We start from the raw sequence: 25,552 nt of genomic DNA on the forward strand, positions 1-25,552 counted from the left end.
CGGCGCCATCTTGATTTTCACGTCCCGGTGTCAAAAGTGATCAAAATCTTCGATTTGAGTGCTCAATTTCTTTGGTTCTTCTGGATCTCGATTGTTTTTGGAGCTATGGTGCAGAGGAGCTCCTGCTTCACGCGGCCATCACAGTCTGCAGCCAAGCCCCTTTTATTTTTATTTCTATGGATCTGTGTGAGGGCTTGATTTTTGCTGGACAACTTGAGGTTTTCCTTGGCATGATTGTGGGGTACAAAACACTTTTTGATTGTTATTTTTGGGTGGCGAATAAGGCTACTTTCACATTAGCGTTTTAAATTCCGCTACTGAGATCCATCATAGGATCTCAATAGTGGAAGAAAACGCTTCAGTTTTGTCCCCATTCACTGTCAAGGAGGACAAAACCGAACTGAACTTAACTGAGTGCACCAGAATGCATTACATTCCGTTTGGTTGCATCTTCATCACAAACAGAAAAATGCTGCCTGCAATGTGGTGCGGAGCAAGACGGATCCGTCCTGACACACATTGTAAGTCAATAGGGACGGATCCGTTTTCTCTGACAATAGAAAACGGATCCGTCCCATTAACTTTCAATGGTGTTCATGGATCCGACATGGCTATAGAAGACATAATACACCCGGATCCGTTCATGACAGATGCATGCGGTTGTATTATTGTAATGGAAGTGTTTTTGCAGATCCATGACGGATCCGCAAAAAAATGCTAGTGTGAAAGTAGCCTTAGCAAAAAGCAGCAATTCTGGATTTATTTATTTTTTACAGTGTTCACCATATGGGATAAATTACATTATAAATGCATAGTGCGAGTCGTTATGGACAGGGCAATAACAGATATGTGGATATTTTATTTTTGCAATTTTTTTCCATTGACTTTTTTTCCCAATGGAAAAAAAGGGGTATTTTTGTACTTGGAATCCATTTTATTTAACCGCTACCCGACCGCCTAACGCAGGGATGCGTCCTGCGGGCGGTCGGGTTATTCCTCATGTACGCATCGGCGCATCATCTCGCAAGACGCGAGATGACGCACAAAGCCGGCCCACACATGCGCAGTGCGGGCCGGGAATCGTCGCAGCAGAAGTTCGTCACCAGCCTGCCAGCCAATGATCATCGCTGGCAGGCTGGTGACTTTTTAAAAAAAATCTAATGACAAGCCATATAACACACTATATTTATAAATATAGTATGTTAAATGGCTTCTGTGCTCTCTGCTGGTTCCTTTTCGTCGGTTGGTTCCAGCAGAGGAGCACAGATAACTAAGTGCACAAAACACAAACACATTTAGCCCCAGATCATCCCCCCATCACCCAAATTAACCCCTTGATCACCCCTATCAATCACTAGTGAAAGGGAAAAAAGTGATCAGTGTAAACTATCACTTTTTTTTCCACCAGTATTGACTGTTAGGTTTTAGGTTAGTTTAGGCCCCTTTGGTAGGTAGTTGGCGTCTGTTAGCGCCCAGCCCACCGCACCGCAGTCACTGATTCACGTATCGCTAATCAGCATTGGTACTTTTATAGTATCTGTAAGTGATCAGAACTGATCACAGTCAGATCTATAAATAGTATTAGTGTCACCTTAGTTCGCCCTCCACCCAAAACACAGTGTTTGCCTGATCGGTCGCCCACACGTGGGTTCACCCACGCCCGCCCCGACGCAGTGACAAATATTTTTTATCACTGCACAATCACTACACAAGCACTGCAGCGATAAAAAAAATCAGTTTTGATTATTTTTTATCAATCGCAGCGGCTTCCTGTACTTCTCTAGCCTCCCATTTGTAAGACAGGCTTGCTTTTTTTCTTCGGTAGTCTCAGGGAATACCCCCTAAATTTAGTTGACCAAATGGCAAGTAAGGGGTATTCTTCTGAAGAGGCCTATAGGCTTCTGACCCAGTCGGATGAGGAATGGGAACCCTCATCTGACGAATCCAGCGGGTCAGAATACGAACCTGTCTTTATGTGGCCAATTTCTACACAAGTGTGCCCCTGTTCAGGCACTTGTGGCACCGCGCGACCTAGTTGCCGGGGCTTCCTGGTTACCACCCGTCTTGCAAGGGGGGAGAGGGCTGCCTTGTGTAACGAAGAACTGCTCACGGTGAAATGGAGAGACGTTTGCATGCTCTCCTCCACTCACACAGACACGACAATACAAATTGAACAAGCAACCAGTGTCATTGAAAAGCCCCTCTGTTTCCACAACTATAATTTGCTCATGGGAGGAGTGGACTTCAATGACCAGATGTTGGCTCCTTATTTACTTTCCCGCAGGACCAGATGCTGGTATAAGAAGGTGTCTGTATATCTAACTCAGTTGGCGATGTACAATAGTTTTGTTCTCTACAGTAAGGCTGGGAGAACACGATCCTTCCTCAAATTTCAGGAAGAGATCATCGAGAACCTCCTGTATCCAGGAGGTTCCGTGGCCCCAACCACCAGTGTAGTGAGCCGTTTACACGAGCAACATTTCCCCAATGTCGTTGCTGGTACCCCAACCCAAGCATCACCCCAAAAAAGATGTTGTGTCTGTAGCAGGAGTGGAATAAGGCGTGACACCCGCTATTTCTGTCCTGACTGCCCTACGCTTAGGGGAGTGTTTCCGGAAGTACTACACAGGTACACTTAGTATAGGGATTGCGTGACACAGGACAGGCACACAGGGCTCTTAGGGCCCTTTCACACAGAGCTGCTGCAAAACCTCTCCTTTCACCTGGGACAAAGTGGATAATGTACTTCGCCACATCTCTGGGCGATTTGCGCTTTGCACGTTGTCCCATGGGGAAGGAGAGGTTTGTCCTATAAAAAAGGTATAAAAAAATTAAAATAAATAAAAATAAAATCACAGGTAAGCAAAAAAGTTACTGTTCCAAAAGTTCAATAAAGTTTATAAAAGTTAATGTTCTGTTTCAAATGTTATATAAAGTTAATGTTTATAAATTTATTGCGTTGCGGCCCGTTTTTTTTTTTTTGTTTTTTTACCTTCTAGGTGGACCAACCGGCTGCAGCACTGATGTGCATTCTGACAGAAGCATTGCGCTGCTGTCAGATTACACAAAAGTCGGTGTATGCGGCACGGCAAGACGAGATTTCTCCTCTGCAGTAAAAAAAAAAGATACGTTTGACAAGTCTTATGAGCTGAGGAACGGTGTTCATATGCTTTGGCAAACACTTTGTATATAAAAAAAAAATTCCGGCAATGATTTATTCATCCACATCGATTGATGTGAATGAAGAGATCGGGATTGCCAGACAATACGGGCTGAATGGGTTTGGATGTTGGGAGGAGCTCCTATGCTCCTCCTTTTTTTACTTTTACAAAGCAAGGGTTAACAGCCAAACCAAACTCAATATTTATGGCACTAAATCTGTAGTTTACAGAAACACCCCATATGTGGTCGTAAACTACTGTTCGAGATTTCAGCGGGCATCCTGTTCCTATTATTCCCCGCCGCAATGTATTTTTAAAGTTAGGACACATATACATACCTAATTTTTCAGCATATAAGATGCACTTTCTTTCCATACATTAGTGCGTCTTATATGGCAAATAATAATGAGCGTTCCCATTATGGAAGTGCTGGGGAGTGGTGAATACAGCTCTCTGTGCTGGCTCTGTACACACCACTCCATGCCACATGCTGTGCCCTACACATACGAGGATGTAGGTGCACGCTGCGACCTCCCGCTGTGCGATATCGCGTTACAACAGTGCGGCAGAAGTAGCGTTGGATCTCAGGAGCAGCAGAGGCATCTGAAACAAGAGAGGTGAGCACTTTTTTTTTGTCTGATCTGAGGCTTAATTAACATTGGGGGTCTAATTGAAATTGAAAAGACAGGGGGTGTGAACTGAGGTCTGATTAAAAATATATTTTTCTTATTTTCCTTATGAGCAGGTGCAAAAATATATGGTATATATTTCTGTCCTGAGGACAGAAACCCTGGACAACCCCTTTAATAGTACAAAAAATAAAGCAGAAATTAGACGTAACTATTCAGTGTACACAAGCAATCTTTTTATTTGCATTTACTGAACATATTCATTCAGATGGTATAATAAACATGTTTAAATAGATACAGTTAAAAAGATGCAGAGGGGGGGGGGGGGGGAAGTTTATACTTTTTTTTTTAACTTTCCCTAAAAAACTAGTAAACTCTATAATAATTGAATTACACATTCTGGGTGTCATGCTGAAGGAAAACATTCCAACTAAGATGCAGGTCAACTGAAAAAACAAGAATGCCATCAATGTTTACGGCTAGCGTCCATCCAAGGCTTTGTCCCGAGCTATTACAGACTCATCAAATTTAATCATAAGGGTGGTTCCTTTGTGCCAATGGGCAGTCACTTTTGCTGGAAATCCACTACAGGTCAACAAGGACTCTACAATGCCAGCTGTAAAAGATGCACAGTTAAGAGTACTGTTTTCCTTCGGAACTGAAATATACGCATTGATCAGAGGATCCTTTTCGATAATGTAGTAGGTTTTGTCATCATCATTTGCTTGCTCCAGCTTGTCTGCTTCTTTGCCAAACAGAGCTTTCCACGCGACGACTTTTATGAAAAGAAGTGCGCTTATAACTTTGGTCTCGCGCTTTCCATTCTTCTCTCTCATCACTAATGGATCCAAGATGCGACATCCAACTTGTTGGCCAAGCTCGGACAATTTAGCTTGGAGCTCGGAAACAGAATAAACACGATTTTGGCAGTACTGGACTATTTCAGAAAATAGAAGTGCAAACGCACTAAGGCTCACCTCTGTCTTTGGTCTAGCAAGTGAACGCTCTAAAATAGTAGACTTGCCACGGCTAAAGCGGGAGTCCATGACCTGAGGAAAAGAAATGATGCTTGTGACCAATATGTATAGTAAAAGGGTACACACACAGATTTTATAAAGGCCCCTTTACAATGCCCCAACATTGAGGAACGCTCGTTAGTGATGATCTGCCAGCGAAAAGGTGCCACTGAGTACCCCATGAAAAAGCGAAGCGCTCATTCATTAGGTAATTGGATATTTCAGGCAGACACCTAAATCATCGTTTGCCGGCAGCAGATGGTGCCATCTAAATAGCACTCAAACTGATTTTGTATGGGAACAAGCAATGGCATTAGCGATCACTCCTCCCCCTACTGTGGAGGAGATTGCTGCATGTAAATGCGGCGGTCTCCTTCACTGACGATCATACGATTGTCAGGAAGGAACGCTCAATGGAGCAGCGTAACGGGACCTTTATTCTCTTGTAATATCCACACAAGAAATTTATCGATAAGACATCAGCTAAAATTATCATAAACAAGTTTCAAATAAACAAAAAGTTTGTATGTAGCCTCAGTATTGTCATATAATAAAATGTAAAGTATAAAATAGTTCACACTTTCTAACACATGCACGTGAAAGATCCTTTTACCTGGGCAGACATCTAACAACTAGCAGTGAACAATTGATAATACAACCGCTGTCTCTGAGCTTACCTTAGCCTGCATACAGTGAAGCCTTCAGTTTACATACAGTAGCAATAGAAGTGTCTTTGACAGGCTATCGACACCAGCACCTGTTTACACTGCTACCCATGGGCACTAGGCACTACCATGTCTTTCACTGTTCCAATTGTTCTGCTAGATTTATTTTAAGCTGGCAGCCTGAGGGGCCGCTTGTCCTTTCTGCTGTGGCTCGCTCCCTATCACAGGGGTTTATATGTCTACTTTCTCAGGAGGCGTGTCCGTACTGTTGCAGCTCCCTGTAACTATTGCAGCTTATAACAAGAAATAGGGCTGGTGGCAGTTGATGCATGGAACTGAGCATCAACTCAGCAAGGTGGTCAGAGAAATAAAGAAGAAAAAAAACAGCAGGTGGCGCTATACAGATACATTTTATTGAATAACTCCGGGGCTATACTAACAAGTGACAAGGACAAAATGTGACCTCTGCAGCCAATCACAGTGACCTGCTTCCCTTGTGTCATGACAACTGGGCCAGGTGAAAAAAAAAAAAATGCATACAAAGCATCACTTTTAGGCCCAGTGCAATGTGGCCTTTAAGCTTCCCATTTACACTATGAATAAACACAGACAAAAAAAAAGAAAAGCCCCTTCAGTGCTCCAGACAAAAAAAAAAAGCTCAAAGGAGCTATTGGCTAATAAAAGACTTGTCTGGCTGGGTAAAGCGGACTGGGGTGACGTTACGCAGTCCGGCATGCTGCCCAGGTGTGGCATGGCACAGTAGGGCCCATCCCTTGTGGCTCTTCAGCGTACGGGGCCCCAGTGAACACTGAACAGATGCGTCCACTCTGGGGTTCACCTGAACCTCTACTTCTTTGGTGTAAGAGCGGCTCAGTCAGCCCCAACTCCGGCCCCAGCTGGCTGAGCAAGGCTACAGCTGAGCCCATAACCAGTAGTTATCCAGGCAGACTTCATGGGCCCCCTTGTAGGGAGGCTTCTAGTAGGGCCCCTTGGGTTTGTAGTAGGGGGGCTGTAGCCGGTAAGTGGGCCCATAGTAAGGGAAGGGCAGATAGGGAGGGTGCATGATCAGAGTCCTGCAAGGAGCAGGTGGGCCGCGCGGCTGCCCCTTATATCAGCCTAACGTTCCTTTAACCACCGGCAGCCCTGCAGCCTTAACACCTTCACTGCCAGCCACACCTGAGCCTCCCCAGCGTGGTGGCATCTCCGCATCGTAGGCTGTACAAATGGCGGAGTGCTCCCTCATACCGCCGCACGTGTGCCAACTGATGGAACTGGTCACAATTGCACTTATCAGGCTCACACCAGGAAAGGTTCCCCCCACTTCAGCATAAAATAGGAGATGTGCAGAGAAAGTTGGGGGGCAAAGGGGGTAGGGAGCGTTTTCTACATGTGCTGATGTCTACACTGATAAAACATATAGCAAACTACATGGACCTGCTGCTTTTGGCCACAACCCTTTAAAAAAAAAAAAAAAAAAAACCTCAAGGGTACTGGCTAAGGCTACTTCCACACTGGCGTTTTGGCTTTCCGTTTGTGAGATCCGTAATGGGCTCTCACAAGCGGTCCAAAATGGATCAGTTTTGCCCTAATGCATTCTGAATGGAAAAGGATCCGCTCAGTTTGGCTCCGTTCAGTCTCCATTCCGCTTTGGAGGCGGACACCAAAGCGCTGCCTGCAGCGAAACTGAGCACAATAGAAAACTGATCCGTCCTCCATTGACTTTCAATGGTGTTCAAGACGGGTCCGTCTTGGCTATGTTAACACAAACGGATCCGTTCTGAACTGATGCATGCGGTTGTATTATCTGAACGGGTGCGTTTGTGCAGATCCATGACGGATCCACACCAAACATGAGTGTGAAAGTAGCCCAAGTCAATGGGGACGGATCAGTTTTCTATGACACAATCTAGCACAGCAGAAAACGGATCAGTCTCCCATTGACTTTCAATGGTGTTCCAAGACCGGTCCGTCTTGGCTATGTTAAAGATAACACAAACGGATCCGTTCTGAACGGATGCAGACGGTCGTATTATCTGAACGGATCCGCACCAAACGAGTGTGTGAAAGTAGTCTAACCTTTAAAGAGGACTAGTTTTGAGCGAACTTGTGTTTTCAAGCGCGGCGTACAAGGTTTGGGTACCGCTAGTAGCGGAATCCATAATAGAATTCTTAGATAACCAGAACCTTGTACGCCGAACTTGAAAACAATCCCTAAAGAGGACTTTTTATGCATTTTCTATTTTTTGTTCAACAAAGTACCTTTACTTGCAGGTTACGCTCTGCTGATGCTGCCATCCTTGTTCTTTTTTTTTTTTTCAAAATACCCCTCGCTTGCTCCGCTGTGCCCCCTGCAGTTGACGCTCAGTATGTTCAAGGGGTTATCTGACACTAACAAATGTTCCCCCACAGGCCGGGCCCCTCACACTGATTACTGACCCGACTCCCTTCACCGCCGCTTCTCCCCGTGTGCAGATGAAAACATTGGGTGTCAGGGGAAGGTGGTCACAGGGACAAGTATCCCTAGCCTCACCTGTCATACTAGGGAGGCTCGTCCCCATCTGCCATTGGCTGCTCTCCCCCCCCCCTCCCTTGATAACCCCTTGAACATACTGAGCGTCAACTGCAGGGGGCGCAGCGAGGCAAGCAAAGGGTATTTGAAAAAAAAAAAAAACGAACAAGTATCGCCCATGGAGGGGGCTCCTATGCATTTTAAGGGTCCGCAGAACATGTCCGATCTTTCGCTGCATCTCGTGGCTCTCGGACCCATTGAAGTCAATGGGACAGCACCGTGATGTGGAGGGCACACAGCCAGTGTTTTGTGGACCGGTAGTTTATGGTCTGCAGCACTATGGTCGTGTGAATGGGACCTAAGTGGAAGAAACTGTCTGAGGCCTGGGCATTTCTCTCATGAAATACATGAACTTGCAATGTACTTCAAAGAATCTTGAAATAGCAGTCAGCCGGCCCTGCTGTTCCTAACCAGCACCATAACGCATAGCAGACTAGTGAAATCGACAATAACGTCTTCTCGGCCACGCCTCCGGGGCTCTCCATGAAGGACGAGGCCGTTATCTGCCGCCATTTGTTACCGCTTACCTCAGAAGTACTTCTATATGTCAGGTGCACAGCTCACCGTCAGCCGGATATAGCCGGAAGTGCTGCGTCCTGTCACAAATTCGCCTGAAGAGACGGGGCCCCGCCTACGGAAATATCGCAACCAATTGCAGATCAGCTTACAGATTGCTGAGAGTCCTGGATCGTGACGTCTGGTCAACACACGAGACGCGCACTGTGATTGGCTTTAAGCAAGTGAATAGCGCTTGTGAGGTAATAGTAGGCGCGCTGATAGGGAGACTAGGTGTTTGGGGCGTTGTAGTGGTTACAATGGCTGATAATAGGACGGTGCTTGCTATTTCCTCTATCATATACATGGCCGCAGCATCTGAAAACATGTACACACCCAGACCACAAAACCCGAAAGTCAGTCACAAGTATGTTCACACCAGCAGGTTTTGATCCCCTCATGGATTTTGCTTTTAAAAAAAATTCTGCCATAAAAAATGATTGTGTGACTACACTCCTACACTGTGCACACATGTTGCTTTCTCCGGCCTTAGAGGTGACAACGGTTCCCTGTCCCCAAACCCGCTGGGGCACATTTACTAAGCTAAAAAAAAAGATGTCTTCAATTTGTGTCTGTTATTATCCTTTAACCCTTAGGATGCCGGAGGTTTTTTCGTTTTTATTTTTCTTCCCTTAGCCATAACTTTTTTATTTTTCCCTTCACATTACTGTATGAAGGCTTATTTTTTTCAGGACAAGTTGTACTTTCTAATTCCAATTTCCAATTCGTACACTGTTTTACAGGTTTTGTTCCCACGGCATTCCGTTTACTGAAAAACTGACCCATGCCCTTCATTCTCTGGGTCAGTACGATTACGATACCCCATATGTATAGGCTTTTTAATGTCTAAGGCTACGTCTACATGACGACATTTGTCATGCAACAATTTTTATAATGTCAGTCTATGGTGTCGCACTGCAACATGCTGCGACTGCGACACAACAGTCGCAGAAAATCCATTTGAGATGGATTTTCTGCGACTGTTGCGTTGCAGCATGTTGCAGTGCAACACCATAGACTGCCATTATAAAAATTGCCGCGCAACATTAGTGCAACAAAATGTTGCAGTGTAGTTGTGCCCTATCTGTCGCGCGACTTATTGTCGTCGTGTAGACGTAGCCTAAGGCTAGTTTCATACCAGAGGCAAGGGACTCCAGCAGGCCTGTTGGATCCGTCCTGCCGCTAGTGCACGCGTGCCCCTGGACTATCGCTTCGGCCCCATTGACTATAATGGGGGCAGGGCGGAGTTCCGGCGGCAGCACATGTCGAGAGGCTTCCGGAATAAAAGTAAGACAGCGGATCTGACAGGCTGTTCACCCGCTGGAACAGCCTGCCGGAGTCCCTTGCCGCTAGTGTGAAACTAGCCTAAATAGTGTAAAAATAAATTTAAAGGGATTCTGTCACCTCTTTTTACCCTATAGAGATGCGGACATGTACGGCTAGATCGCCGCTAGCATGTCCGCAATATACCTGTCCTAGATCTCTGAGTGATTTTATTGAGTGTAAAAAAGGATTTTATATACAGTTGCAAGAAAAAGTATGTGAACCCTTTGGAATGATATGGATTTCTGAACAAATTGGTCATAAAATGTGATCTGATCTTCATCTAGGTCACAACAATAGACAATCACAGTCTGCTTAAACTAATAACACACAAAGAATTAAATGTTACCATGTTTTTATTGAACACACCATGTAAACATTCAGTGCAGGTGGAAAAAGTATATGAACCCTTGGATTTAATAACTGGTTGAACCTCCTTTGGCAGCAATAACTTCAAACAAACGTTTCCTGTAGTTGCAGATCAGACTTGCACAACGGTCAGGAGTAATTCTTGACCATTCTTCTTTACAGAACTGTTTCAGTTCAGCAATATTCTTGGGAGGTCTGGTGTGAATCGCTTTCTTGAGGTCATGTCACAGCATCTCAATCGGGTTGAGGACAGGACTCTGGGTCACTCCAGAAGGTGTATTTTCTTCTGTTTAAGCCATTCTGTTGTTGATTTACTTCTATGCTTTGGGTCGTTGTCCTGTTGCAACATCCATCTTCTGTTGAGCTTCAGCTGGTGGACAGATGGCCTTAAAGGGATTCTGTCACCTCCCCTAAGGCAAAAAACGATTTAAAACCAGCCATGCAGCACAGCTTACCTGGATTAGGCTGTGCTGTTCAATCTTGAAATCCGTCCAGCAGTTAGTTCAAAAAACGAGTTTGATCAATGAGGAAATGCGTCCTGAAGGTGCCCAGAGGGGCGTTTTTTTCTTCTGAGAGAGCCCAGTCCCGCCCCTTTTTCAGTGCCCAGCCCGCCTTCCTTTTACTTCCTAACTGCCGCCTCCAGCCTGCCACAGCCTCCCCTTCCTCTCCTCCCCCTCCCTCTTGCCGAACGAAGTCTCGCACAGGCGCAGTACCCACTGAGGGCTGCGCCTGTGCGATCATCAGGAGACTGAGGGCGGCAGCTTCATCTTCGTCACTGGGCATGCGCCGAGCCCAGTGACGTCCGATGCTCGCTCTTCCCTGCTGACTGAGGGAAGAGCGAGCATCGGACGTCACTGGGCTCGGCGCATGCCCAGTGACGAAGATGAAGCTGCCGCCCTCAGTCTCCTGATGATCGCACAGGCGCAGCCCTCAGTGGGTACTGCGCCTGTGCGAGAGTTCGTTCGGCAAGAGGGAGGGGGAGGAGAGGAAGGGGAGGCTGTGGCAGGCTGGAGGCGGCAGTTAGGAAGTAAAAGGAAGGCGGGCTGGGCACTGAAAAAGGGGCGGGACTGGGCTCTCTCAGAAGAAAAAAACGCCCCTCTGGGCACCTTCAGGACGCATTTCCTCATTGATCAAACTCGTTTTTTGAACTAACTGCTGGACGGATTTCAAGATTGAACAGCACAGCCTAATCCAGGTAAGCTGTGCTGCATGGCTGGTTTTAAATCGTTTTTTGCCTTAGGGGAGGTGACAGAATCCCTTTAAGTTCTCCTGCAAAATGTCATTTTTCCTTCGATGATAGCAATCCGTCCAGGCCCTGTCGCAGCAAAGCAGCGCCAAACCATGATGCCCCCACCACCATACTTCACAGTTAGGATGAGGTTTTGATGTTGGTGTTTTTCTCCCCACAGAGTGTTGTGTGTTTCTTCCAAACAACTCAACTTTGCTTTCATCTGTCCACAGAATATTTTGCCAGTACTGCTGTGGGACATCCAGGTGCTCTTGTGCAAACTGTAAACGTGCAGCAATGTTTTTTTTTGGGACAGCAGTGGCTTCCTCTGTGGTATACTCCCACGAAATCCATTCTTGTTTAGTGTTTTACGTATTGTAGATTCACTAACAGGGATGTTAGCATATGCCAGAGACTTTTGTAAGTCTTTAGCTGACACTCTAGGATTCTTCACCTCATTGAGCAGTCAGCGCTGTGCTCTTGCAGTCATCTTTACAGGACGGCCACTCCTAGGGAGAGTAGCAGCAGTGCTGAACTTTCTCCATTTATAGACAATTTGTCTTACCGTGGACCGATGAACAGCAAGGCTTTTGGAGATCTTTTATAACCCTTGCTAGCTTTATGCAAGTTAACAATTCTTAATCGTAGGTCTTCTGAGAGCTCTTTTGTGCAAGAAATCATTCACATCAGGCAATGCTTCTTGTGAAAAGCAAACCCAGAACTGGTGTGTGTTTTTTTTATATGGCAGGGCAGCTGTAACCAACACCTCCAATCTCATCTCATAGATTGGACTCCAGTTGGCTGACACCTCACTCCAATTAGCTCTTGGAGATGTCATTAGTCTAGGGGTTCACATACTTCTTCCACCTGCACTGAATGTTTACATGGTGTGTTCAATAAAAACATGGTAACATTTAATTCTTTGTGTGTTATTAGTTTAAGCAGACTGTGATTGTCTATTGTTGTGACTTAGATGAAGATCAGATCACATTTTATGACCAATTTGTGCAGAAATCCATATCATTCCAAAGGGTTCACATACTTTTTCTTGCAACTGTATACGTAAATCAGCCTGGTAAGGAGCCCAAGGGGCTGCACTAACCGCTCTGGAGCCCAGCCACGCCCCCCTGTGAAGGAGCCCAGCACCGCCTGTATCCACGAATCTCCTTGCTCACAAAGTCAGATCTCCGTAATCTCGCGATGCGTGATGCGCAGTTCCTTCCCTGAGGCTGATGCCAGTACAAGGAAGGAACACTATGCCAACACTGGGCATGCGCGAGCTCTCGCACTGCGAGATTACGGCGATCTGACTTTGTGAGCAAGGAGGAGAGGTGCTGGGCTCCTTCACAGGGGGGCGTGGCTGGGCTCCAGAGCGGTTAGTACAGCCCCTATATATATATATATATATATATATATATATCATTTTTTACACTCAATAAAACCAGTCAGAGATATGGAACAGGTATATTGCGGACATGTTAGCGGCAATCTAGCCCTGCATGTCCGCATCTCTATAGGGTAAAAAGAGGTGATAGAATCCCTTTAACCCCTTCTTGATACATGACGTACTACTACATCATGAAAACTTACCGCATCTTGACATAATAGTACGTCATGGATAACTCGGGTCACCGCGCCGAATCGCGCGGTGACCGGAGTAAGCTGACTGCACTAATCGGCAGTCAGCCATCTTGGCTGAGGAAGACCAGTAGTTTTTCCGCCCCCCCTGCATCCCCGATCGCTGCGATTAGCTGGATAGTGAAGACCAGCCCATCGCAGCACCAGCAATGTATGGAGCTGCAGGGGGGCTCGGCTAGAGGTGGGAGGGGGCTGATGACATCAGCCCATGTCTCCTCCTAGGTCAGGGTGGGGACACCAGACACAGGTGTCCCTTCCCAGCGCTGCGATTGGCTGGAGCAACGCTCCAGCCTATGGCAGCGCTATACAACAATCAGCCAATCTGTGGTGCTGCTGGTGGCTGGGACGGAGGTAATTGGGGCTGATTACATCAGCCCATGTCACCTCCGAGGTTAGGAAGGGGACATCAGACACTGATGTCCCCTCCTAGCGCTGCGATTGGCTGGAACAACGCTCCAGCCAATAGCAGCGCTATGCAGCAGAAAGAACCGTTAGTGCCTCTCTGCAGGCAGCCATTCTAGCTTGGTGACTGCTTGCAGAGAGGACCTGTGCTGCTCGTTGTTGGCTGGGACGTTTTTCTTTTGGCTCCGCACCACTTTTTCTGTGTGCGAGCTGTGACTGGCAAGTGCTGATCAGCACTTGTGTTTATTTTGATGCTAGCTATTATATATATATATATATATATATATATATATCTACATTTATATATATATCTACATATATAAGTCAATTTTAGTTAGTAGTATTTTTGATTTTGAACCCACACACGTCTGCGTGCGTGGGTCCTACACCTGCTGAGCGCCGGTCAGTACTGTCAATTGCTGACTGCGTCTGCTCAGGTTTAGTGCATTTTTTATTTTTTTTGGAGCCTTTTTTCAAAATTTTTATCTTATTCTTTCACTTATCTTTTTAACTTTTCTTTCTTTCTTTATCATAAATTTTATTTTATTTAATTCATTACAAGCCCCCTCACGTGTTAAATCACTACATACACCCCCCTGACACTTTTCACTTTACATACACCAATAAAAATGTCCAATTCATCCCAGAGAATGTTCTCCGCTGAAGAGACATACGCCATCCTTGCCTCTGAAACGGAGTCTGCAAGTGAGGGAGAAGAGGATGCCACATTCCTCTACTCCTCTACTCCTTCATCATCATTGTCATCCGGTGATGAGGGACCCTCAAGGAGACGCCCCAGGAGAGATGAAGTAGCCCCCCCCCCAGTGATCCCCTATGGTCCACACCGCCTGAGGATTATGAGCCCCAAATTCCAGAGTTCGTGGGAAACTGGAATCCAGATTGACTGCACGGGCTTCACAGAAATAGATTTTTTCAAAATCTATTTCTCTGATGATCTCATAAATTTGATGGTGACCCAAACAAACTTGTATGCCCAGCAGTTTATTTCTCAAAACCCGACATCCTCATATGCTAGACCCCCAGGTTGGACCCCTGTAAATGCAGCAGACATTATGAAGTTTTGGGGGCTGTTGCTGCATATGGGCCTGGTAAAAAGAACTGAAATGAGTCAATATTGGAGTTCAGATGTCTTAAACCACACTCCAATTTACAATATGGCCATGTCCCGCTCAAGATTTGTTTCCATTTTAAAATTCCTACATTATAATGATAACGCACAAAATGACCCAAATTTTGACCGTCTATTCAAAATAAGACCCCTCCTGGAGCACCTCAACTAAAAATTTACAGAGGTGTTCACCCCAGAAAAAGAAATTAGCATAGACGAGTCCCTTGTATATTTTAAAGGAAGGGTTACATTTTGCCAGTACCTGCCCAGCAAGCGGGCATGGTACGGAATAAAAATGTACAAGCTGTGCGAAAGTACCTCGGGGTACATCTACAGGTTCCGGGTTTATGAGGGGAAAGATTCCCTGCTACAACCTCCTGAATGCCCCCCGTCCTAGGAGTTACTGGCAAGACTGTGTGGGACTTACTGCACCCACTGCTGGATAATGGTTAACGCCTCTATGTAGATAGCTATTACACCAGCATCCCCCTATTTATGTATAAAAGCCTGAGGTACTCCGAAAAGGTGACAGTAAGGCTCTCCTCCATGAGAACATGCTGGCGGTTAAGTAGAAGGACAAGAGGGATGTCCTTGTACTAACCACCATTCACACAAACGCCAGTTCTCCTGCCCAAGTGCGAGGTACCACTACCCCTGTCAACAAGCCTGACTGCATCCTTGATTACAACAGGCACATGGGAGGGGTTGATCTGTCATATCAAGTTCTGAAGCCCTACAGTGCCATGCGTAAAACCAAGGTGTGGTACAAAAAGCTTGCCGTATACATTGTACAGATGGCAATGTACAATGCGTACATTTTACATCGAACTGCAGGCCACACAGGAACTTTCCTTCAGTTCCAAGAGGCGGTAATCAAGGCCCTAATTTTCCAAAGTCAGGAAGGGGAGGGCCCGAGTACTTCAGGAGGTCATTGTGCCCGTGTTGTACCAGGACAACATTTCCCTGGTGAAGTGCCACAAACAGCAAAAAGGGAAAAGACCCCAAAAAGATGTTGGTTTGTCACAAAAGGGGAATACGAAGGAAACCATTTATCAGTGATAAACCAGGCCTCTGCATGAAAGAATGGTTCCGAACCTACCACTCATCCATGGATTTTTGATTTCATCCTTTATGCGCCCTGTAATATTTCAATATCTCTGATTTAGTCCACCTTAATTGCATACCCACTTTCCAACAACCACTACATAATCTTTTCTGTGAGACATCTGTTTGGTAAAAAGTACCCTTTCCACGACTTAAAATGTTTGTACAGGGGCGCTCTTTCCAAAATGGGGTAACTTCTTGGAGTTTTTCATTTCTGGGGACCTCTGGAAATATTTTAAATGCGACATGTCTAAAATCCATGTCTGCCAATTCAGGCATGCAAAAACCATATTTTGCACTTTGCCTGTAGCGGCCTGCTGTGCGCCAATACAGCAGGCTATGAGCACATATGGGGTGTTTGCAAAATGAGGAGAAAATGGGGAACATATACTGGGGTGCATTTTTTTCCTTTAACCCCTTGTGAAAGTGAAAAATTGGGGTCTGCTAGTAATTTTTCATTTTTACAAATGTGTGCTTTGAAATCCTCTCTCTAGCATTTCTGCCTTCTGCGAGACACCTGTTTGGTAAAAACAGGGCCGTTTCTAGGGGCGGGCGGGACGGGCGACCGCCCGGGGCGCTGTCAGAAGCAGGGGGCGCCTGTTGAGGTAAAAAAATAAATAAATTGGGTTATGAAAGTAAAGGATCGGGCGGCCGGCGGCGCCCCTCATGCTGAGCCTCCTGAGCGGCCGGCTCAGTGCTGCGCAGCCTGCCTGCGCTGCAGACTGAGTTGTTAGTGTAGCGTGGCCGAGCTCTGTTCGGTCCGCGGTACAGGAGCATTTGTTTCCTGTACCCGGCCGGACTGAAAGGAAGTGCACACTAACTGAGCACTTCCTGTCAGCCGGGTACAGGAAACAAAAGCTCCTGTACCGCGGAGCGAACAGAGCTCGGCCACGCTACATTAGAGGTGACATTGACAAGGGGGAGGAGTAGAATGAGACAGAGTGACAAGGGGGGGGGAGTAGTAGACTGAGAGTGACAAGGGGGGGGGGAGTAGTAGACTGAGAGTGACAGGGGGGGAGTAGTAGAATGAGAGTGACAAGGGGGGTGGGGGGAGTAGACTGAGAGTGACAAGGGGGGGAGTAGTAGACTGAGAGTGACAAGGGGGGTGGGGGGAGTAGAATGAGAGTGACAAGGGGGGGAGAAGAGAGTGACAAGGGAGGGGGGGAGAAGAGAGTGACAAGGGAGTCCGCAGAGCCAGACTGCAGCCAGAGACCAGATCATCTAATTGTCCTGGTGGTAAGTAGACAATGCAATATGTGTATTATTTAATTGTTTAGTTATTAATACTACATTTTGCGGACCGCACATTGCCGGCACTAAGAGAATATGCCTATTCTTGTCTGTTATTGGGGACAAGAATAGGACATGTACTATTTTTTTTAAGGATCGGAATTGCGGATCCGGGTCCGCAATTCCGGATCTGATAAGGGGGGGGGGCGGGGGTGCCAATTTTTATCTTGCCTAGGGCGGCAAAAATCCTTGCACCGGCCCTGGTCAGACTTACTGACGTCACGCGCCTGATCCTCCCACTAGGCGGCGCAGGCGCGTGACATACAGTGAGTGAGTGAGCGCCGCACTGCCTGCCTGTTACCGCCCGCCCTGAGCCCCTGAGCAGTGCTGATGCCTGCTGTGAGGTGAGTGATGGTCTGGGGGGGCATTAATTACAATGGGGGGATGGGGGTTATTACAATGGGGGGGGGCATTAATTACAATGGGGGGAATTAATATCAATGGGGGGGCCACTGTGGGAGACATGAAAATGGGGGCCACTGTCACTGTGGGGGACATTAAGTTTAATAAGGATCACTATGGACATTATTTAGAATGGAGGCTGCTGTTGGTGTCATTACTCATTATAACTGTATAATGTCTGATATAATGTATAATGACTGGTATAATGTCTGATCCCTGCCCATGCCCTGTATAATAATGTACCCATCCCTGATACCCCTTAGTTATATTACCCCGCTGGAGTAATATAACTAAGGGGTATCAGGGTACATTATTATACAGGGCAGGGTAATATAACTCAGGACTAGGCCTATCAGACATTATACAGTTATAATGACATCCACAGCAGCCTCCATTCTAAATAATGTCCATAGTGATTCTTATTAAAAATAATGTCCCCCCACAGGCAGGCAGTGCGGGCGGCGGCGCTCGCTCACTGTACCTCACGCACTGCGTGACGTACAGTGAGTGAGGTGAGCACCGCCGCCCGCACTGCCTGTCTGTTACCGCCCGCCCGGAGCAGTACTGAGAAAGAAGCCTGCTGTGAGTGAGAGCCTGAGTCTATGGGACAGTGGGTCACTGGGTGCGTCACTGTGACCGTCCGTGCAATGTGGTTCCACATTTTTTACAATAGGGAGACACTTATTTCATCGAGCAGTTGTGAGGGGAGGGGGGGGGGGGGAGTTTTTTTGACTCTCGCCCTGAGAGAAATTTTACCTAGAAACTGCACTGGGTAAAAAGTACCCTTTCCGCCACTTAAAATGTTCGTACGGGGGTGCTCTTTCCAAAATGAGGTCAGTTCTTGGGGTTTTTCATTTCTGGGGACCTCTGGAAATTTTTTAAATGCGACATGGCAGCTAAAATCCATGTCTGCCAATTCAGGCCTGCAAAAACATATTTTGCACTTTGCCTGTAGAGGCCTGCTGTGCACCAATACAGCAGGCTACAAGCACATATGGGGTGTTCGCAAAATGGGGAACATATACAGGGGTGCATTTTCTCCTTTAACCCCTTGTGAAAGTGAAAAATTGGGGTCTGCTAGTAATTTTTCTTTTTTTACAAATGTGTGATTTAAAATCCTCTCTCTAGTATTTCTGCCTTCTGTGAGACACCTGTTTGGTAAAAAGTACCCTTTCCCCCACTTAAAATGTTCGTACGGGGGTGCTCTTTCCGAAATGGGGTCACTTCTTGGGATTTTTTTATTTCTGGGGACCTTAGGAAATTTTTTAAATGTGACATGGCAGCTAAAATCCATGTCTGCCAATTCAGGTCAGCAAAATCCATATTTAGCTTTTCTGCCATGCGCCCATACATCCTTTTATGAGCACATATTGGGTGTTGGCATATTCTTGTTTTGTCCTGTTACCCCTTGTGAAAGTGAAAAATGTGGGTGTAAAGCAACTTTTTCTGAAAAAAATTGTCATTTTTTTATTTTCACAGCCATGCATTTCCTAAGGCCTCATGCACACGACAGTTTTTTTTCACGGTCCGCAAAAACGGGGTCCGTGGGTCCGTGATCCGTGACCGTTTTTTCGTCCGTGGGTCTTCCTTGATTTTTGGAGGATCCACGGACATGAAAAAAAAGTCGTTTTGGCGTCCGCCTGGCCGTGCGGAGCCAAACGGATCCGTCCTGAATTACAATGCAAGTCAATGGGGACGGATCTGTTTGACGTTGACACAATATGGTGCAATTGCAAACGGATCCGTCCCCATTGACTTTCAATGTAAAGTCAGGAGTCCCTTTACTTTCACACTTGTGTTCATAATGCAGACGGTGGCTCCGTTCAGAGCGGATCCGTCTGCATTATATTGTTAAAACATTTCTAAGTGTGAAAATAGCCTCAGAAGGATCCGTCCAGACTTTACATTGAAAGTCAATGGGGGACGGATCCGTTTGAAAATTGAGCCACAGTGTGTCATCTTCAAACGGATCCGTCCCCATTGACTTACATTATAAGTCTGGACGGATCCGCTTGCCTCCGCACGGCCAGGCGGACACCCGAACATAACTTGAAGCGTCCCCATCACCATGGGAACGCCTCTACGTTAGAATATACTGTCGGATATGAGCTACATCGTGAAACTCATTTCCGACAGTATATTCTAACACAGAGGCGTTCCCATGGTGATGGGGACGCTTCAGGTTAGAATATACTGAAAAACTGTGTACATGACTGCCCCCTGCTGCCTGGCAGCACCCGATCTCTTACAGCGGGCCGTGATCAGCACAATTAACTCCTCAGGTGCCGCACCTGAAGGGGTTAATTGTACTATCATATCCCCCTGTAAGAGATCAGAGCTGCCAGGCAGCAGGGGGCAGACCCCCCCCCTCCCCAGTTTGAATATCGTTGGTGGCACAGTGTGCGCCCACCATCGGGCCCCCCCCTTCCTCCCTCTATTGTTATAAATCGTTGGTGGCACAGTGTGCGCCCCACATCGCCCCCCCCCCCCTCCCTCCCTCTATTGTAATAAATCATTGGTGGCACAGTGTGCGCCCACCATCGCCCCCCCCCTCCCTCCCTCTATTGTAATAAATCGTTGGTGGCACAGTGTGCGCCCACCATCGCCCCCCCCCTCTATAGCAGTAACAACATTGGTGGCAGTGTGCGGCCTCCCAACTTCCCCCCCCCTCCCATCATTGGTGGCAGCGGAGTTCCGATCGGAGTCCCAGTTTAATCGCAGGGGGTCCGATCGGTAACCATGGCAACCAGGAAGCTACTGCATCCCTGGTTGCCATGGTTACTTAGCAATAGTACAATTGTAGAAGATTCATACTTACCTGCTTGCTGCTGCGATGTCTGTGACCGGCCGGGAGCTCCACCTACTGGTAAGTGAAAGGTCTGTGCGGCGCATTGCTAAAGAACTGTCACTTACCAGTAGGAGGAGCTCCCGGCCGGTCACAGACATCGCAGCAGCAAGCAGGTAAGTATGAATCTTCTACTGTTGTACTATTGCTAAGTAACCATGGCAACCAGGGCTGCAGTAGCTTCCTGGTTGCCATGGTTACCGATCGGAGCCCCAGCGATTAAACTGGGACTCCGATCAGAACTCCGCTGCCACCAATGATGGGGGGGGGGGAATGGGAGGCCGCACACTGCCACCAATGGTTGTTACTACTATAGAGAGAGGGGGGGCCGATGGTGGGCGCACACTGTGCCACCAACGATTTTTAACTATAGAGGGAGGAAGGGGGGGGGGCGATGGTGGGCGCACACTGTGTCACCAACGATTTATTACAATAGAGGGAGGGAAGGGGGGGGGGCGATGGTGGGCGCACACTGTGCCACCAACGATTTTTAACTATAGAGGGAGGAAGGGGGGGCGATGGTGGGCGCACACTGTGCCACCAACGATTTTTAACTATAGAGATCCGTCTGTATGAAAGCAACCTACGGCCACGGATCACGGACACGGATGCCAATCATGACAGGTCATATTTTTTTGACGGACAGGATACACGGATCACGGCCTCGGCTGCAAAACGGTGCATTTTCCGATTTTTCCACGGACCCTTTGAAAGTCAATGGGTCCGCAAAAAAAAACGGAAAACGGCACAACGGCCACGGATGCACACAACGGTCGTGTGCATGAGGCCTAATTCTGTGAAAAGCTCGATGGGACTAAGTGCTCACTACACACCTTGAAATATTCCTTAGGCCGAATGCACGCGGCCGTGAACAATAGATCATACCAGTGTATTACTGTACTGTGGCGGCAGCAGGGAACGCACGGCGTCATAGCAACCCATGACGCCGTACGCTCCTGCACTCAGCAGGAATCCAGGCCGCGGTTCCACGGACCGCTCACGGCCGTGAACAACGGCCGTGTGCATTCGGATGTGAGGATGTCGGGTTTTGCATTCGGCCTAAAAGGGGTATTCTCATCTTAATGATCACTGTTAAATCTGTTAATGATCATTTTTCTAAATATATCTTATTAACAAATTCCCACCGCTTAGAAGAAAAAAACTATACTTACCTGACTGTTGTCTTCCGTCTCCCCTGGTTACGGCCACCACTCTTCTCAGGAATCGCGGTGGCCGCGCGTGCGCAGACGATTTCTTCTCTTCTCCCTGCCGGCCGCGCGCTGTACTGAACGCGCACGCCGAGGCTGCGCATGCGCTATGGGGATTTCTTCCTGGCCAGTATAGTATACTAGCCAGGAAGAAGTCACCAGGGCGCATGCGCGGCCTCGGCGTGTGCGTTCAGTACAACGCACGGCCCAGCCGGGAGAAGACATCAATCAAGATGGAGACCGCCCCCTGCCGAGTGCCGAAACCAGGAAGTGGACAGCGCGCCGGGAGCAGGTAAGTATCAAATAGCGTGTTGAGAATACCCCTTTAAGGGGTGTAGTTTCCGGAATGGGGTCACTTTTTGGGGATTTCCACTCTAGGGGTACTTTAGGGTGTCTTTATATGCGACATAGTTCCCAAAAGCCAATCCTGCAAAATCTGTCCTCCAAAAGCCCTATGGCGCTACTTCCCTTTTGGACCCTGCCATGCACCCATACATCATTTTATGAGCACATATTGGGTGTTGGCGTATTCGGGGGGAAATGGGGAACAAAATGTGGGGTGCATTTTGTCCTGTTACCCCTTGTGAAAGTGAAAAATGTGGGTGTAAAGCAACTTTTTCTGGATTTTTTTTTTATTTTTTTATTTTCACAGCCAAGCGTTTCCTAATTCTGTAAAAAGCTTGATGGGTCTAAGTGCTCACTACACATCTTGAAATATTCCTTGAGGGGTGTAGGTTCCGGAATGAGGTCACTTTTTGGGGATTTCCACTCTAGGGGTACCTCAGGGTGTCTTTATATGCGACATAGTTCCCGAAAGCCAATCCTGCAAAATCTGTCCTCCAAAAGCCCTATGGCGCTACTTCCCTTTTGGACCCTGCCATGCACCCATACATCATTTTATGAGCACATATTTGGTGTTGGTTTATTCGGGGGGGAAATGCGGAACAAAATGTGGGGTGCATTTTGTTCTGTTACCTCTTGTAAAAGTGAAAAATGTGGGTGTAAAGCAACTTTTTCTGGAAAAAATGTAATTTTTTATTTTCACAGCCAGGCATTTCCTAATTCTGTGAAACGCTTGATTGGTCAAAGTGCTCACTACACACCTTGGAATATTCCTTGAGGGGTGTTGTTTCCAGAATGGGGTCTCTTTTTGGGGATTTTCACTCTAGGGTTACCTCCGGGTGTTTTCAATTGCAAGATGGCCCCTGTGAATTATTTCCAGAAGCCATTTGGTGCTCCTTTCCTTCTGACCCCTGTGGTACGCCCATATAGCAGTATACAAGCACATATGGGGTATTGCTGTAATCATGAGAAAATGGGCAATAAATTAGGGGGTACATTTTCTCCAGTCCCCCCTTTTAAAAGGAAAAATTTTGGGCCTAAAGTCCATTTTTCTTGAAAAAATTAAAATTTTTCATTTTCACCGCCAATTCCATGTTTTACCTTTGAGGACAACGTTCTCACTACACATCTTGAAATATTCCTTGAAGGGTGTACATTCCATAATGGGGTCACTTTTTGGGGATTTTCACTCTAGGGGTACATCAGGGTGTCTTTATATGCAACATAGCTCCCAAAAGTCAATCCTGCTAAATCTGTCCTCCAAAAGCTCTATGGTGCTACTTCTCTTTTGGACCCTGTTATGCACCCATACATCATTTTATGAGCACATATTAGGTGTTGGAATATTCAAGGGGAAATGGGGAACAAAATGTGGGGTGCATTTTGTCCTGTTACCTCTTGTGAAAGTGAAAAATGTGGGTGTAAAGCAACTTTTTATGGAAAAAAATTTAATTTTTCATTTTCACAGCCAAGCGTTTCCTAATTTTGTGAATTACTTGAGGGGTGTAGTTTCCAGAATGGGGTGACTTTCTGGGAGTTTCCACCGTAGGGCCACCTCAGAGTGTCTTCACATGCGACATAGCTCCCAAATACCATTATTACAGACTGGTATTTGTTGCTAGCTGTTCTGAGTTGGTGTAGCGATTTGTCTTGTTAATTCCGATAACCAACGAGACTCCTCCGTGCTAATTAGTTACGTGACCCCTGGCGGTGAGGATTGTGTTGACCAGACTCTATGGGAGAGTGACTGCTGCTTAGCTGACCATCGAAAAAATTACGGTTGAGGGCCTGCAGGTGAGCTAATCATTGCAAACATCATGGGCGAGGGCCTGCTGCCGCTATGTAGACTCTAGATAACTTCTGCCTGATCACTCATCCCCGTGACATCAATGATCCGTTTGGATGTCTGCCCTATCAACTTTCGATGTTTTTTTATGCGCCTAACATGGTGACCACGGGTAACGGGGAATCAGTGTTCGATTCCGGAGAGGGAGCCTGAGAAACGGCTACCACATCCAAGGAAGGCAAGCGGGGGTGCGGAAATTACCCACTCCTGACTGTCAGAAGCGGACACCGTCTATTGAAAAATTAAATTTTATGTCAGCAAAAAAGTTTAGAAGCGCATACGTTACACAGCAGATGTGGGCCTGGTCAGGTCACTGTCAGAAGCGGACACCGTCTATTGAAAAATTAAAATATATGTCAAAGAATTTTTTTTGAAGTGCACATGTTATACAGATGAGGGCCTGGTCAGGTCACTGTCAGAAGCAAAAAAGTTTAGAAGCGCATACGTTACACAGCAGATGTGGGCCTGGTCAGGTCACTGTCAGAAGCGGACACCATCTATTGAAAAATTTAATTTTATGTCACAGAATTTTTTTTGAAGCGCACACGTTACACAGCAGATGTGGGCCTGGTCAGCTCACTGTCAGAAGCTGACACCGTCTAAGGAAAAAGTGCACTTGATGTAACTGATATTTTAGGGATGCCCCACTTTAACCCCTTAAGGACCAGGCTCATTTTCACCTTAAAGGGACTCTGTCACCAGTTTCTAACCCCCACTTTTAAAAATATTGTTCTGTCCATGGAGCCCTTGTGATTACTAAGGTTTTGTTATAAGCTAAATCTGCTGGCTCGTTTTGATAAAAAAAAACTTTTATCTAACCTGTCAGTCATGTAGATAAGGTGCCCAGGGCGTTTCTCATGGTCTGAAGATGCCGCCCGCCGCCGCCGGTGCCCAGCTCCTCCTCTGCTCTGGTCAGCGCCGCCTGAATATCAAGAAATACGCCTCCGGCTCTCCCTCAGTCCCCCCTCCTTCTTTTCTAAGATCCCGCGCGTGCGCACAGGCCTGTGCCTGATGCGCCCGTGCGGACTTTTCGGTTCAGCCTCATTGAGCGAAGTGCGCATGCGCGAGCACTTCGCTCAACCTCCCGATAACGCGAACACTGCCGCACGCGCAGGATCTTAGAAAAGAAGGAGGGGGGAGTGAGGGAGAGCCGGAGGCGTATTTTTTGATTTTCAGGCGGCGCTGACGAGAGCGGAGGAGGAGCTGGGCACCAGCGGCGGCATCTTCAGACCATGAGAAACGCCCTGGGCACCTTAACTACATGACTGACAGGTTAGATAAAAGTTTTTTTTTATCAAAACGAGCCAGCAGATTTATCTTATACCAACACCTTAGTAATCACAAGGGCTCCATGGACAGAACAATATTTTTAAAAGAGGGGGTTAGAAACTGGTGACAGAGTCCCTTTAAGGACCAGGCCATTTTTTGCAAATCTGACCAGTGTCACTTTAAGTGCTGATAACTTTAAAACACTTTGACTTATCCAGGCCATTCTGAGATTGTTTTTTCGTCACATATTGTACTTCATGACACTGGTAAAATAAAGTCAAAAAAATTAATTTTACCTCAATTTACCCAAAATTTTGAAAAATTTGCAAATTTCAAAGTTTCAGTTTCTCTACTTCTGTAATACATAGTAATACCCCCAAAAATTGTGATGACTTAACATCCCCCATATGTCTACTTCATGTTTGAATTATTTTTGGAATGATATTTTATTTTTTGGGGATGTTACAAGGCTTAGAAGTTTAGAAGCAAATCTTGAAATTTTTCAGAAATTTACAAAAACCCAATTTTTAGGGACCACTACAGCTCTGGCTTACATAATAGA

At 46.6% G+C, this 25,552-nt stretch overlaps 1 protein-coding gene across 1 annotated transcript; it reads right to left on the reverse strand.

The window, feature by feature from the left end:
* Positions 1-4,011: 4,011 nt before the first annotated feature.
* Positions 4,012-8,670, reverse strand: TRAPPC5 (trafficking protein particle complex subunit 5). Its single transcript, XM_044273842.1, has 2 exons — positions 8,568-8,670; positions 4,012-4,839 (listed from the first exon to the last, which is right to left on the reverse strand). The coding sequence occupies exon 2, from the start codon at positions 4,834-4,836 to the stop codon at positions 4,270-4,272; it is 567 nt and encodes a 188-aa protein (XP_044129777.1). The 5' UTR covers positions 4,837-4,839; positions 8,568-8,670; the 3' UTR covers positions 4,012-4,269.
* Between the last annotated feature and the right edge of the window lie 16,882 nt (positions 8,671-25,552).

Source organism: Bufo gargarizans, unplaced genomic scaffold, assembly GCF_014858855.1.
Source record: "Bufo gargarizans isolate SCDJY-AF-19 unplaced genomic scaffold, ASM1485885v1 original_scaffold_1210_pilon, whole genome shotgun sequence".
In the NCBI taxonomy this organism is placed as follows: domain Eukaryota; kingdom Metazoa; phylum Chordata; class Amphibia; order Anura; family Bufonidae; genus Bufo; species Bufo gargarizans.

Bases quoted from the DNA above. Each gene is read 5' to 3' on its own strand.
- TRAPPC5 (XM_044273842.1), bottom strand. From the start codon at position 4,836: ATGGACTCCCGCTTTAGCCGTGGCAAGTCTACTATTTTAGAGCGTTCA.